Source organism: Antechinus flavipes, chromosome 1, assembly GCF_016432865.1.
Source record: "Antechinus flavipes isolate AdamAnt ecotype Samford, QLD, Australia chromosome 1, AdamAnt_v2, whole genome shotgun sequence".
Taxonomy (NCBI): domain Eukaryota; kingdom Metazoa; phylum Chordata; class Mammalia; order Dasyuromorphia; family Dasyuridae; genus Antechinus; species Antechinus flavipes.
Genome location: NC_067398.1, coordinates 649,391,108 through 649,407,362, shown reverse-complemented (window position 1 = coordinate 649,407,362; position 16,255 = coordinate 649,391,108). Strand labels below are relative to the sequence as shown.

Below are 16,255 nucleotides of genomic sequence, written 5' to 3'. Positions count from 1 at the left end.
AAGGTATTTCATAAAAAATAGGATCTTTCATCCTGTGTTTATGGATAAAAAATGTACTGTGTCGGTGGTCACAGTTTAGTTCTTTGAAGTATTCTTAAATTTCTGTCCTTCTACTGTTTAAGATTTGAGAGAAAGGTGTTAACTGAATGAACAATCTTCTGAAGAACCTGGAAGAGATGGAGAGGATACCAAGGGCAGGTTAGAGGAGCTGACCTTGCTAGGGATTGTCAGATGCTAGGGAAAGAGAAGTGTGCAGATTTTGATGTTAGCAGAATTTAGTTGAGAGGGAAAGAAAGGGAAAAGAGAGAGTTCATTGGGGCCTTTAGCTGAGACACAAAGAAGGCCAGTTATGGGAGGTTTGCAGGAAGAGAAGGTTTGGTTCAGCTTCTGGAGGGAGATAGGGAATCAGTTAGAGAGGAACACAAGCACTGCCTTGGTGAGGGAGGGTCCAGGGATAGTTAGAGAGTGTAGCCATCAGTATAATTGTGTTCCTTCTTTCATCTTGGTCGAGCAGTAATACTGAGACCATGTATCTTTCTGTATTTTCCTGAGGGAGGTGATAAAAGCTGATAAATATTGGGATGACCAGTAGAACAATCTATTGGAGAAGACAGGATGGAATAGGATTGTTAGTATCTGTGGAGTGGTTTATGTTGGCAAAGAGATGAGCCATATCTATCAAAAAGAAACCCAGTCATAGAGAGGAGGAGGTCAAGACTCTCATTTTACAGCTGAAGAAACAAAGCCTTGGAGAGAGTCTGAGACTGATCTTTACGAAATGGGGTTGATAATACTTGCATTACTCACTTAGGGATTGCTGAGATGTTACAGAGCTTCCTCGTGGCACAGTCTGGTCTAGAACCCAAGCCTTCTGAATTCCTATTCATGGATTTTTCAGTGTGCCAGCTGCTCTGGGAAAATCAATTCTGTTTCTACCAAGTTTGCTAAGGCTAAAGAGCCCCTGATCTCTTTATCATACCTTGCCATTCCTACAGCAATGGAATTTGGCAGTCCAAGGGATGGCTCCTTAGAATGGGACACCTTTTAATTACCAGCCCGTGGTTGGGGTAGCCTTTGTGAAAAACTGCCCAGGTAGTTCCACTTTGGCACTGAGTGAAGTGAGGCTCTCTGCTTAGACATTTTGTTTCTGCAGGAAGGATCTCTGTAGCGTTCTATGGTGATTCTATGCAGTCAGGCTGCAGCATCTCCTTATGGGGATGCCAGGAACCCAGGAACCTTTGTGGAGCCATCTACAAGTTAAGGCAAATCGAATTGTGTGGACCTGCCTCCTTGTACTTTCCCCCACTTTGCAAACACTTTTATTATAGGTGAGAGACATGATTTTAGTAAAGATGGATATCATTAACATCTTTGTGGGAGGGGGAAAGTCACAAGAGAGTGTTCTAAGCAAAGGGAGGTGGATATTTGGTACTAGAGGAAGTGTTTGGGGATAAAAAATCATGAACTTCAAGCTTTTTTTTTTTTTTTTTTTTTTTTTTTACAATATCTTGTGACAGAATGCTATCTTTTACTCTTCTCTTCACAGCCTAAGTAGTATTTTTAGCACAGGTTTTTGAGCACCATGGACTTTAATTTTCACCTGTCTTTTGTGTTATGAACAGTTTGCATTAGATTTAGTTGAAATGGACAACTTCTCCTGGCAAATGTCTCCCTCTGGTCTCTGGGATGGGATGCTGTTTCATGAGTAGAAAGGACTGGATGAATGTCGGATGACAGAATGATCTGCAGTTTGTCTTTCTTTCCTATAGTGTTTGGAATGGTGCCCTTCTTAAATTCCATTCTGACAACAATGTTACCGATGCTAAACCTGGCCCGGCAAGATCAGATGAAGTCTGTGTTTTGTTTTGGTAAGAATGGGCCTACTGTGGTCTTTCCTTTCTTTATTCTCTCTTAATTTATAATTGGAGCAGATATTTTAGAGCAGCTATTCTTTGAAAAACTTCTGACCTGCAGGTGAACCCATGTTCACATGTAAATAGAAGCCCAGCCTCTTGGGAGAAATGATGCATTGTAGAGAAAAGAACAGAGTTTAGGGCCCAGCTCTCTCTATTTTTTTTTTTTTTAAATTTAATTTTATTTAATAATAACTTTGTATTGACAGAATCCATGCCAGGATAATTTTTACACAGCATTATCCCTTGCAATCACTTATGTTTCGTTTTTTTCCCCTCCCTCCCTCCTCCCCCCCCGCCAAGATGGCAAGCAGTCCTATATATGTTAAATATGTTGCAGTATATCCTAGATACTATACATATTTGTAGAACCGAACAGTTCTCCCGCTGCACAGGGAGAATTGGATTCAGAAGGTAAAAATAACTCGGGAAGAAAATCAAAAATCAAATAGTTCACATTCATTTCCCAGTATTCCTTCTTTGGGTGTAGCTGTTTCTGTCCATCATTTATCCAATGAAACTCAGTTAAGTCTCTTTGTCAGAGAAATCCACTTCCATCAGAATACATCCTCATACAATATCGTTGTTGAAGTGTATAATGATCTCCTGGTTCTGCTCATCTCACTTAGCATCAGTCCACGTAGGTCTCTCCAAGCCTCTCTGTATTCATCCTGGGGCCCAGCTCTCTCACCATGACCTTAAGCACCCTCCCTTGGGGCAAAGGAAGGCAAGCAGGCATCTTGAACACAAGGGTCTTTGGCTTTTGCAGTTTAGAAAGTATATGGAGCAGTTGATGATGAGCCCTGCCTCTCAGGTGGTTCCATTTTTCTTGGCTTCAAGTAGCTAACCCACTGAGAGTAAAATCTGCCTTCCCCTCCCCACTACCAGAGGCAGCCTAGAAAAGGCAGTTTATTCCTGTTGTGCCACTACCTCCCATTTCCTGTTTCATATCTCCTTAGTTCAGCGATTCAGTTGAACAGTCATTTAAGTGACTGCCCTGTACTAGGAGCTACACTAGTTACAGCATATATAAAGTTGAAAGATGTCACAATCCCTCCCTTTAAGGAACTTAGATTGATAAATGTGGCGAGGTAGCATACTCGATAGAGCACCAGCCCTGGAGTTAGGAAGACCCATTTTTTATGAAAGCTTTTTATTTTCAAAACATATGCATAGTTAATTTTCAATTTTCTTTCTTATAAAACCTTGTATTCCAAATTTTTTTTCTTTCTCTTCCTTCCACCCTCTTCCTTCCCTAGGTGGCAAGTAATCTAATATGCTAAACATGTGCAATTCTTCTATACCTATTTCCACAATTACAGTGTTGTACAAGAAAAATCAAATCAAAAAGGGGAAAAAAAGAGAAAGAAAACCAAAAGCAACAAACAACAATTAAAAAAGTGAATACTAGATTGTGAGCCACACTCAGTCCCCACAGTCTTCTCCTTGGGTACAAATGACTCTCTCCATCACAAGACCACCAGAACTGGCCTGAATCACTTCGAAGTTGAAAAGAGTCACAGAGAATGAGCAGAACCAGGAGATCATTATACACTTCAACAACAATACTATATGAAGATCAATTTTGATGGAAGTGGCTCTCTTCAACAATGAGAGAATCCAAATCAGTTCCAATTGATCAGTAATGAACAGAACCAGCTACACCCAATGAAAGAACACTGGGAAATGAGTGTGGACCACAACATGGCATTTACACTCTTTCTGTTGTTTGCTTGCATTTTGTTTTCTTTCTAGATCTGATTTTTCTTGTGTAGCAAGATAACTATAAATATGCATACATATATTGCATTTAACATATACTTTCACATATTTAACATGTATGGGACTGCCTGCCATCTAGGGGAGGGGGTGGAGGAAAGGAGGGGAAAAATTGTAGCAGAAGATTTTTGCAAGGGTCAATGTTGAAAAATTATTCATGAATATATTTTGTCAATAAAAAGCTATTTAAAAAAAAGTCACCAAAGACCTATTGTCAAATTCAGCCTCAAACACTTGACACTAGCTGTGTGATCCTGGGCAAGTCACTTAATTCTGATTTCCTCACCAAAAGAAAAAATTCGTGGAGGAGGTAGCACATTCATTAGTCTTTGAGGATTTCTGTACAGAGAGACAGGGAGCAAATATTACATTCTAGTCATAACTGATCCTCTGAAATGGGCATTGCCCACTTTCTGGCCATTTTGTAAATTGATTTTGAAGTGATGATAGCAATATTGATGCTATTTGAACATCAGAAAGCAGATATTCATTTGGCATTATTTGTACACAGCACTGCAGCACTTCAGTGACAGTATCCTGGAATATCTAGCCAATCTGGATCAAGCTCCAGACCCCACTGTCCGGAAGGACACATTTTCCACTGAGATCTTCAGTGCTTTTGATGTGCTTTTCAACCATTGGTTACAGAGCCGGGAAGCAAAGGTAAAGAATCTGGGCTGCCTCCTAACTAAATAGCACCTACATGACTAGTGTTATCCTCTTGTTATTTTTAAGCATCTTGAGAGCAAAATTGTGTTTTAAATTTCTTTGTATTTCCCCCTCACCCAAACCTTCTAACAGAGTATTCACTTTGTCTTAGGTCTTTGTTGACTAAGATGACAGATTTAAAGTAAAATCCTTTTGGGGGCGAAAAGATAAAGGATTTTGATCAGGGTTATATTATAGCCCTCTTCAAGTAATTTCTTGTGGTTATCTGTTGTGTCCTGCTTTCTAGAACCCCCCACGCTGGGATGAATAAAATATCCTGCTTTCTAGAGCTCCCAAGTTGGGCTGACAAAACATACCGTGCTTTCTAGAGCCCCCACACCAGGGTGATTAAAATATACCTTCCTAGTGGAGAAGTGATGAGGCGGGACTCCTGAGGATGGTGGAAAAAGGAGTCCATTTATTCCAAGGACTTTACCCTTTTTATACCCTCATCCCCTTATGTAACAAAAACACTGGGTATGCACCAAGTACATACTGCCCATGTGCGCCACATAAATAACTTGCTATTGTACATTCTTTGCCACCTGCTATCACTTTGCTTCAAACTCAACAGTCTATCACTGCCCCCTGACTTCTCAGGAAGGCCAAGAGCCCTTAGGTGAGGTGAGAGCAGAACTAGACACTGTTAGCAGGTTCTCTCCCTCTGCGCTGAAGGGTCTTATACCTTACCCAAAGTTTCCCCCCTATTTGTGGCCCTCTACAGTTTTCTCTCCACCCTCCTTCCCTCCCTCCCTCCTTTCCTTCCTTCTCTCTTTTTTTCCTTCCTTCTTTTGTCCCTCCCTCCTTTCCTTTCTTTCTGCATTATAGGTGTTCACTCTCCTTTCCCATATTCTTGTTTACACCCTTAAAACCTTACACCCTTAAAAAAATAACTCAGCCTATGTCTAGGTCATGCCCAGCTCCACTTCTTTTTCTTTGCTGAAGGTTTTCTGGGCCATCCTAACTCACAGGGATCTCTTACCTGAATGTGATTTTACTTAGTTTCAATAGCCCTCAGGGACAGACCTCTGTGCTGCTTTATTATTTTCTATGTGTCCACATTTATCTTCCCACTTAGATTGTAAACTGAAGCTTCCTGAGAGCAGATTCTGTGGTTTCTCATGCACTCACTCCTTTAAGGCCTGTGTATTAATTTACATAAATATTTCAGGCTAAATTACTATTGTCTAGCTAGTTGATATTGGTTGGATGAGCACTGACTTGTCTTTCCCCAGCTTCGGTTGGCTGTGGTTGAAGCACTGGGACCCATGAGTCACTTGCTGCCCAGTGAGAAGCTAGAGGAACAGCTGCCCAGGCTTATCCCAGGAATCATTGCCCTCTATAAGAAGCATGCTGAGACCTTTTATGTATCCAAGGTAAGCCACTGGGCTCCAGGTTCTTGGCCTGCAAGGGCCAACACTTCATTGTGGAATATTTAGAGAGCTAAGTTCTCATCCTTTGGATCTTAGCATTATGGGCATGTGTATGTATATGTGCACTAAGGACACACAGCCATAGAACTCTTTGGAAAGAATTCACCTTTGCTTCAAGATGAGGGGGAGTTATTGTGAAACTTTTAAGTTATACATAATAGGAAAAATTTTCCCATAGTCAGGCTAGTGGTTCTTAAAACTTCTCCTCTGAAGGCTTTTAAAAATAGAAAGTGAAAATTTATCATTTTCACTTAATGTAGCCTTGCTTACCTAGTCAGGTGTGCCAGATTTCTTTTAGTTCTCTTGCTAGAACCTTTATAGGTTCTTACTCTATTTGGGAATCTGAACTGAATTAGACTCTCCTGATCTATTGGAGTGATTTATAACTTCTAGGTGAGGTCTGGAACTACTTAGTACCATTCTTGTTAGATACTTTCTGTCCTGGAAACTAATCTTACCTTTTGAAATATACTTTCTGTAGCAGCTTTGCACCCCTAAGTCCCTGTGGATCAAACCTGCAATTCTGAGGTTATTTTGGGATATATGATGAGGAGTTCTATCACAGGTTACTACCATTTCTTTGGCACTGAACTGGGCAAGGGAGAAGGGTGTTCTTATTGAATGGATCCTTGGACAGGTTTTCCCCCCATCTCAACCAAAGGATTGTATCTAACCTCCTGGCTGAGTCCTTTCCACTTCATAAACAGAGTCTTGGGCAGATTCTTCAAGCTTCTGTGAACATGGGGAGCCGCACGTTGGAGGTACAGGTTGATATGCTTCTGGCTGCTTTGCACCCTCAGGTAAGACTGTTTGGTCAGACAATCAGAAAAGGGGATAAGTAAAGGAAGAAGAGGGAGAGGATACTTCCTATATACAATGGATTGGGACCAGGCCTGGACCGAGGCATTGCCTCAGGCTATGAAAAAGGAGCCTTTAGTTTTGTTGCTGAACTTCTAGAACACTGAACTAGAGACCTGTGGGGGAAAAATGGGGCTGACTAAGAACCTCTTCTTGCCTGCCTTTGGTATATAGGGACCACAAGAAATGGAAAATTTTAGCATAGTACACATTTAGCTATATGTGTGCCTTATGGAAAATTTTGGACAGTTCCTTGGAATTTCCTCGGGCTCCTAAATGTTTCCCCTTCCACTTTGAATGTGAGTTGGGAAGCATAGTTCCATTGCAGTGGAGTTGATTTGGAATCTTTGATTAAGAGAGTTTGCTTTTATTCAGTGATGCCCCAGAGAAGTGATGTTTCTTGGAATGTGTCTATTGTAATCACAGATAATAGTTCTCATTATTGTATTGTATTATATTTATTATGTTACATTACAAAGTGACTTTGGAGGCTACATAATCCTTCTCTTCTCCCAATATAAAAATATACTTTGTAGTCTCTCTGATAGAAGGTTATCTAGCTTCTGCTTAGATGCTGCTAGTGACAGAGAATACTCAATGAGCCAGTCTATTTATTCAATTTTCAAATATTTAATGGGCATTTTTTTTTGCACCAAAACTCTGAAAAAGATACAAAAATGACTAAAACAGGATCCTTGTTTTAAAGAATGGACTCAAGACTTAAAGAAACGTCTTACATAGCCACATCCTAAGATCAAGATTTACTTGATCATTACTATACCTATACCCTAAAACTAATGAAGTGGTAGCTTTTTCTGTCCCTCTCCTTTGGTCAGTGGAGATTCTGATTCTCTCTGAGATTCTCCTGTCTTCACTGTATATATGAGCCAGAGCAACTGACAGGGTTGACTGAAATTGTTTTGAAGCTAGATTAGTTATTTTTCCATCTCTCACTCTCTCACTCCATTTGTCGTTCAGTCTCACATAAACTCATATACACAAGACTTGTTTCTGTGGTGACTTTGTACTCTCCTGGCACTTACTTTCTTTATGCCATTGTTGTCTTATTTAGAAATCTGAGCTCCAGGGGACTCTGTACCTCAATAAGACTCTGATAAGTAGCAATCCTACTCTGAAATTTAGAAGATTCGGGAAGTAGGGCCTATGAGAACTTTTCCTATCCTCAAGTTCCTTAGGATAATGGGAATAAAACTGGAAGAAATGAATAGAAGTTGCAGAGGGGCAGATTTTTTGTTCCATGTAAGGGAAAAAACTTCTTAACAATTAGAAGTATCCAGACATGAAATGAACTACCTTATAAGGCAGTACATCCCCATCACTGAAGTTTTCCCATTACAGGCTGGATGCCACTTGGTTGGGGATATTTTAGAGAGGATTTCTTTTCTGGTGTAGGTTGGACTTGATTCCTTCTGAAGTTTTTTGCATTTTTGAAAAGAAGGAAACAAGCATTTGTTAAATATATTATTGTATACCAGGCATTATACTAAGTTCTGGAGATATTAAAATTAAAAAGAAATGTAGTCCCTGCCCTTAAGAAACTTAACATTTTAAAGGCAAGAAGATGAATTAGAGAGTGCTAAAAGATGAGTGGTGTTGGGAAATAAAGACACTGAAAAAATATTTGGTATATCAGGCATGGTTTTATAGCCAGCAAAGTCAAGAGCAGAACAGGAAGGGAATGGAGACTGGCTGGTCTGGTGCCTTCTACAAATTGGAGGCCTTATGAGGAACCTATCAAAGGGTAAAGGAGGCTGGTCTGGAAAAAAGGATATTCTTAGTGAGAAAGCCACAGGATTTTTTAGGCAAGAAGGCCTCCAGCACTGAAGGACATTTTGTGTGAGACTGTAATTGAGGCATAGCTTTTGAATCAAGAAATCTTGACCGTACCAGAAGTTCCATAGGAAGAGAGCCCAAGCCAAGCTGCAGAAAATGATAACTTTCTTAGACAGTACTAAATGTCTCATCATCAGTCCTTCATGATTCTTAGTGATTGGTTTTTGGTTTTAGGTCCCATAAAGGGAAAGTTGTCCTAAGAAATAGGGCTTCAATAGTTCAAAGATGTATAAAATTGGGGCTTGGTCTCTGGAAAGGCAGACTTGCCTTAACAAAAAAAGGAACAACAGACTGATTAGCTTTGTTATTTGCACCAGAAGTAATTAAGTAGAAAAAAAGCTGGTAATTCAGAAATACCCCTGAGCAGCTTTTACACTAGCTTATGCTAGACTGGTATAAGAAATTAACTTTTTTTAGACATTTCCCCATGTCTTACAACTAGAAGCAATAGCTGTTTTTTGTCATCTTTTTCTTTTTTGTTGATAATTTTTGTTTCTCTCATACCCCACAAATGAGGAGAAACACTAGAATTACAAGTCCTGAGATTTGGCTTGGGATACTTGATTAAATTTCAGGTATTATCCTAAGATAGCTCCCCAGGTTAGCTCTGACTCAATTTGGGGCCACTAAGTAATACTTATTTCCTTTTGCTGACACAGTTTCTGTTTTCATTTGCTTTAAAAATGTTGAGAGGTTGTAGTCCAGAAAATGAGGTAATTCCCTAAATTGGGGATACATCTAGGGATGCCATATAGTTTTGGGTTTGTGAAGGTGACTGACTTCTTCTAGTTCTTCTAGTATCTCCAGTTCTATGGTTTTGTCATAGAGACTTTACTTTCTTAGCAGTTAGTAGGAGGAGGGAATATGGGGAATCCTCATAATCCATCCTTTCTTGTAAAATAGAGGAATTGGGTGTGTTTTGTGTGTGTGTGTGTGTGTGTGTGTGTGTGTGTGTGTGTGTGTGTTAAGCATTTCCCTAGTATCTTGGAACTGATTCTTTTCCAGTCACAGAAGTAATTACCAGAGAGTGAGGGTGCTTTAGACAGTGGTCATTTTGGTAATTTCTTTCCTCTTTCTTTTGGAGCAGATTTGTGCCCCAGTGGATTCACTCAATCCTTTGGTCATTAAGAATCACAATGAAGTCCTGCGTTGCTTCACAATTCTGGGTAAGACAGAGGCTTCGGAAGAGATCTGGGAGTGTAGTGAGGGAAGAGGACATTCTGGACCAGTGGGCAGTCCAGCTTTGGGTCAGGTTTTTTCAAGTAACAGGGTGAAGAATTCCTCAACATATCAGTATGGGCCTGTAGAACCTGATTATACCTCGTGCTTGCCTAATTGGGGATATTAAAAATATTATTCACAAGAACAGATGTTGGGACAGAGTAGGAGTGGCCTGAAGGAAAGTAGGTTTGACAGATTATGGAAAGGGTTTAATTAGTTTGGGCAGGTGTACATGAATGTGGACATCGTAGTAAAACATAGCAGGCTGAGGTGCGTAACTATCATTCCTCCCCCAAGGGTCTCTGGGGAGCCTTCTTCCCTTCCTTTTAGCCATGATGATGTTTTTTGGAGCAGCTAAGGAGCTCCATTATCATGTCATGTCATATATTTAGGTTCCATTAACGAGCACCCTCACAGTCCTGTCCCAGAAATCTTCAATAATTTGCAGTTTAAGGTTTGGAGTAAAGTATTAAATGCTTTAAAAAATACTGATTTCTCCTTGGAATTGCAGAAACTTCATTGCCAGCTACAAGGGAGAAAGGAAGTGAGAACATAATTGATAGGTGAAATGAGTAGACTTTTCAGCCTCTTAGGCAAAGGAATTGTCCCAGTAAGCACAGTGGGAATGGTTTGTAGGCATTTGCATCTCTGTGAGTATAGTTATTTGGGAAGAGTAATGGTTCAATTGAACACGTTTGGTATTGAGTGTCATGTATATGCAAAGCCCTTTATTCAGGGCTCTCCATAACAAAGAGAATAAAGCTAGTCCCTGACCTTAATAAATTTTCAATTTTCAAGGGATGGAGAAGATAGAGGAGAACAACCTCCCTTTTAGACCACAACTATATAAAGTGTGTTTTGGAATCTCTAGACCTTGGAGAAACTTAGTATATATTGAGAAAATTCATGGCAAAAGAAAAGGAAAAATGGAACCTATGACCACTTGTGGTAGAGAAGAGATCAGAGGGGCAATGCTGCCTAGTGGCTAGAGAGCCACCTGAGTACAAGACCTGCCTCCAACACATACTGTCTGTGTGAGCATGGGCAAGTTGCTTAACCTCCCAATGGCTCCCAAAAAAACTTTCTGAAACAACAAATTGAAAAGAAATCACTTATCTACATTGGGGGATGAAGTTTCTCACTGAGAGCTTACCATAATGATGCAATCACAGGCCTGGTCAAAAAATAAATAAATGAAAGGGTCTTTTCTTTGTTTTCTAAGGCATTTCTGTAATTTTTCATTTCTGTAGTATATTAATTTTTTTTTGCAAAAAAAAAAAAAAACAACAAAACAAAACAGATTCTTGTTAAATTAACAGTTCTTAAAGAATTCCCGTTGAATTAATCCCTTTTTCTTGGTAACCTTAGTGGTATCTTTTAAAATTATGTTTCTGAGTATGGCTTAGAAGATATTAGAAGAATATCTGATTCATTAACCCCTTGTAATAGTTATAAGTGGTGATATAGTGCTTAAACTATCATAGTTAATGGGCAGCTAGATAGCACAGTGGATAGAGTACCTACCCTGGAGTCAAGAGTATTTGAATTCAAATCTGGTCTCAGACACACTTCCTAGCTGTGTGATCTGGACAAGTCACTTAATTCGAATTGCTTCAGCCAAAAAAAAAAAAAAAAAAAAAAAAAAGCAGGGGAAGGAAGGAAGGATATCATGGTTAAGAACAATAGTTGACATGTTGCATGATGGTACTGTAGAGTGGGAAAAAAAGTTTCCACTGAAGGCTTACAAGGTCTTCTCTTTGCTAGAGTCACTACGGAAGTGAGATTAATGGCTTAAGGGAAACATTGTTGGCTTTTAGTTTCAATTCTGGTTATTTCCCATCTGTACCTCAAATATGATCATCAAAAATGATTTCATTTTACATGAAAATTAAACTTTCCTCTCAAGGCCCAGGGAGAGAAATGTGTTATGTGCTTCTTATAGCACAATAGTATTCCATCACAGTCATATATTGAGGTGGATTTCTCAAAAGAGGTTAGTAAAAGGAAGGAGAGTTAGGATAATAGATTGTGAGGATGAATAGTTCAAATGAGAAACATCAACATGTTTTAAGGTAATAAAGAGGTAGGCAGAGAATGATGATTGATAAAAAACGAGATGACCAATCAAAAAATTCATTAGAGAAGACAGGATGGGATAGGATTGTTTGTGTTTGTGGGATGGTTTGTGATGGCAAAGAGATGAGCCACCTCTCTTTGGAGATAGTGGAAGAAGATATCACAAGTATGATGTGAGAAACAGTCACTCTCAGCACATTATCTCTGCTGCATCAGCAAAATTTGAAGGCGCTCAGCTAAGAATGAAGGGAAGTTTGCAGGAGGAATATAAAGATTTGGAAAAACTGTTGTGTTGACTGGAATAATCAGTCAGGAAGGTATAAAATAATTGGATCCATTTGAGATTACCTAACATATTTGTAGTGGGCCCTGTCAGCATGACTGTGTTTTTCTCCAGCTTTTTATTCAATAGTATGTAAATAGAAAGTGGAAGAATTATAAGGCTAGTGCTTGGAAGAGCAGTATTGACATGGAAAATAATAAGATGTAGAGTTGAACTGGTTCATCAAGGTTTCAAAATAGGAAAGGGAGAAGAGTATAGCCAATGTAGAAGTGATGGTGTGGGAAAGACCTAAGATATTGGAGGCCCCAGTGAGGATGGAGAAAAGGGTTTGGATTTGTATGATAAAAGGAAAAATCAAACTATAAAAAATTAGAATATCCAGAATGATGGGCAGCTTGATAATGCAGTGATAGAGCTCCAGGTTTGGAGTCAGAAAGATTCATCTTTCATTGTTCAAATCTGGCCTCAGATGCTTCCTTGCTGTGTGAGCAACCTTCTATTCATTATCAAGTGCCATATGGCCATGAGCTATATTATCTTTTTTTTTTTTTTAACATGTTCTTAATATTTTGTTTAAAGCTTTTTATTTTCAAAAATGTATGCATGGATAATTTTTCAACATTGACCTTTGCAAGGGTTTCTGTTCCAAATTTTCCCCTTCTTCCCTCTCCTTCCTCCCCTACGTGGCAAGTAATCCAATATATGTTAAACATGTTTAAATATATGTTAAATCCAACATGTGTATACAGATTTATACAATTATCTTGCTGCACAAAAAAAAAAAAATCAGATCAAAAAGGAAAAAAAATGAAAAAGAAAACAAAGTGCAAGCAAACAACAAAAAGAGTGAAAACACTATGTTGTGATCCATCCTTGGTTCCCACAGTCCTCTCTCTGGGTGTGGATGGCTCTCTTCATCACAAGTTCATTGGAACTGCATCAATCAGCTCATTGTAGGAAAGAGTCATGTCCATCAAAATTGATCATTGCATAATTTTGTTGTTGCTGATCTCCTGGTTCTGCCATGAGCTATATTATCATAAAATTTTAGATAAGCCTAAACCTCCATGAGAATAAAGAGGAACAAAAATGTGGGAAAAGTAGCACTGACTCCAAACAATAATAGAACAGGGAGACATGAGAGTAGTTATTATTACATAATTTTTGAATTTAGGCAGCTTCTTCTCTTGATCTATTTAGCCTTCCCTTGATCTGTTTAGGCTAAGAATCTTGCCAAATAGGGAAAGAGAATTAGTTGAGCATGACTTGTTCTTTTAATTAAAACAAAAAACTACATAAAATTATTATCATGACAAAGCAAAAACTGAAAACTGCCTTAAAAAAAGAAGAAAATTTAAAAAGCTTCAGCTGTTGGCTATCCAAACAAGGAGGAGAGCAGAGGCTAGTGTAGAGTTGAGCTGGTTTATCAAGGGTTCAAAATTTTCCCAATGAATTTAGTGCCTAGCTCACTGTTAAGGACCATGCCTAGGTGAAGGGACGGGTCAATTCTCTGAGAGTCTCCATAGCTGTGAATCATCAACTTGAAGGAGTTATAAAGCAGCCTTTACTTAGGCAGATGTTGCTTGTAGATTGGGAATGAAATAAATTTGAGATAGAGGGAAGAGGAGAAAGAGGTCAGAGAACACAACTGCCTCTCAGTCTCCTTGTATCATCATCATCCTCTTACATGAAGAGATTCATTCTACAGGTCTTAGTTAGACCTCCCACAGCCACTGGCAGATGGCTCCTGTATTACAACATATGGCACCCAAACATGGAATATAAGCAGCAGCATTTGAGAGCTGTTTGTGAGTAGGATCCTCCCAGAGTTCTTTGTGTAACCCTCAAGGAAGGAAAGGGAGAAAAGACCTGGTGAGACTTTTTTAGTCGGGGTAATTAAATGGGCCAACATATCAAAGGGCCGAGCCAGGAGACTGATGAGAGACTTAAATCCCTGTTCTGAATATAGTCCTCTTTTCCATTTGAAAGTTTGCCTCCATGACATCTCACAAGATTCAACACCTGCTACAGTGCCATTTGTACTCCCTAGCATGAAGACTCAGATACTTTAGCATATGGACTTAGATAACAGCTAATGCACAAATGTACTGACCATGCTGTGGGGGGGAAATAATCACTTTTCCATAAGACAAAAAAAGGAGAATTGTTTTTTTTAAATTAATATTTTATTTTATTTTATAATAACTTTATATTGACAGAAGCCATGCCAGGGTAATTTTTTTACAACATTATCCCTTGCATTCGCTTCTGTTCTGATTTTTCCCCTCCCTCCCTCCACCCTCTCCCCTAGATGGCAAGCAGTCCTATATATGTTGGATATGTTGCAGTATATCCTAGATACAATATATGTTTGCAGAACCGAACAGTTCTCTTGTTGCACAGGGAGGATTGGATTCAGAAGGTAAAAATAACCCGGGAAGAAAAACAAAAATGCAACTAGTTCACATTCCTTTCCCAGTATTCTTTTCTTTGGATGTAGCTGCTTCTGACCATCATTTATCAATTGAAACTCAGTTAGGTCTCTTTGTCAAAGAAATCCACTGCCATCAGAATGCATCCTCATAAAATATCGTTGTCGAAGTGTATAATGATCTCCTGGTTCTGCTCATTTCACTTAGCATCAGTTCATGTAAGTCTCGCCAGTCCTCTCTGCTGGTCATTTCTTACAGAACAATAATATTCCATAACATTCATATACCACAATTCACCTAGCCATTCTCCAATTGATGGGCATCCATTCATTTTCCAGTTTCTAGCCACTACAAACAGGGCTGCCACAAACATTTTGGCACATACAGGTCCCTTTCCCTTCTTTAGTATTTCTTTGGGATATAAGTCCAGTAGAAACACTGCTGAATCAAAGGGTATGCACAGTTTGATAACTTTTTGGGCATAATTCCAGATTGCTCTCTAGAATGGTTGGATTCGTTCACAACTCCACCAACAATGCATCAGTGTCCCAGTTTTCCCGCATCCCCTCCAACATTCATCGTTATTTTTTCCTGTCATCCTTAGTCAATCTGACAGGTATGTAGTGGTATCTCAGAGTTGTCTTAATTTGCATTTCTCTGATCAGTAATGATTTGGAACGCACTTTCATATGAGTGGCAATAGTTTCAATTTCATCATCTGAAAATTGTCTGTTCATATCCTTTGACCATTTATCAATTGGAGAATGGCTTGATTTCTTATAAATTTGAGTCAGTTCTCTATATATTTTGGAAATGAGGCCTTTATCAGAACCTTTAACTGTAAAGATGTTTTCCCAGTTTGTTGCTTTCCTTCTAATATTGTTTGCATTAGTTTTGTTTGTTCAAAGGCTTTTTAATTTGATATAATCAAAATTTTCTATTTTGTGATCAGTAATGGTCTCTAATTCATCTTTGGTCACAAATTTCTTTCTCCTCCACAAGTCTGAGAGATAAACTATCCTATGTTCCTCTAATTTATTTATAATCTCATTCTTTATGCCTAGGTCATGGACCCATTTTGATCTTATCTTGGTATATGGTGTTAAGTCCATGCCTAATTTCTGCCATACTAATTTCCACTTATCCCAGCAGTTTTTATCAAATAATGAATTCTTATCCCAAAAGTTAGGATCTTTGGGTTTGTCAAACCCTAGAGTGCTATAGTTGACTATTCTGTCTTGTGAACCTAATCTTTTCCACTGATCAACTAATCTATTTCTTAGCCAGTACCAAATGGTTTTGGTGACTGCTGCTTTATAATATAATTTTAGATCAGGTACAGCTAGGCCACCTTCATTTGATTTTTTTTTTTCATTAATTCCCTTGAGATTCTCGACTTTTTATTGTTCCATATGAATTTTGTTGTTATTTTTTCTAGATCATTAAAATATTTTCTTGGAAGTCTGATTGGCATAGCACACTAAATAAATAGATTAGTTTAGGGAGTAGCGTCATCTTTATTATATTCGCTCAGCCTATCCAAGAGCATTTAATATTTTTCCAATTATTTAAGTCTGACTTTATTTGTGTGGAGACTTTTTTGTAATTTTGCTCATATAATTCCTGACTTTCCTTTGGTAGATAGATTCCCAAATGTTTTATGCTATCAACAGTTATTTTGAATGGAATTTCTCTTTG

At 38.7% G+C, this 16,255-nt stretch overlaps 1 protein-coding gene across 5 annotated transcripts in view; it reads left to right on the top strand.

Annotated features, from left to right (window-relative positions):
• The window catches only part of MROH1 (maestro heat like repeat family member 1), a 204,420-nt gene that overhangs the window by 84,393 nt on the left and 103,772 nt on the right, over positions 1 to 16,255 (top strand). For all 5 annotated transcript variants that reach the window (XM_051971310.1, XM_051971306.1, XM_051971307.1 and 2 more), the window contains exons 6-10: positions 1,770 to 1,868; positions 4,204 to 4,355; positions 5,636 to 5,776; positions 6,541 to 6,633; positions 9,633 to 9,711. In XM_051971310.1, the coding sequence (XP_051827270.1) occupies positions 1,770 to 1,868; positions 4,204 to 4,355; positions 5,636 to 5,776; positions 6,541 to 6,633; positions 9,633 to 9,711 (564 nt within the window). The remainder of the gene's footprint in view (positions 1 to 1,769; positions 1,869 to 4,203; positions 4,356 to 5,635; positions 5,777 to 6,540; positions 6,634 to 9,632; positions 9,712 to 16,255) is intronic.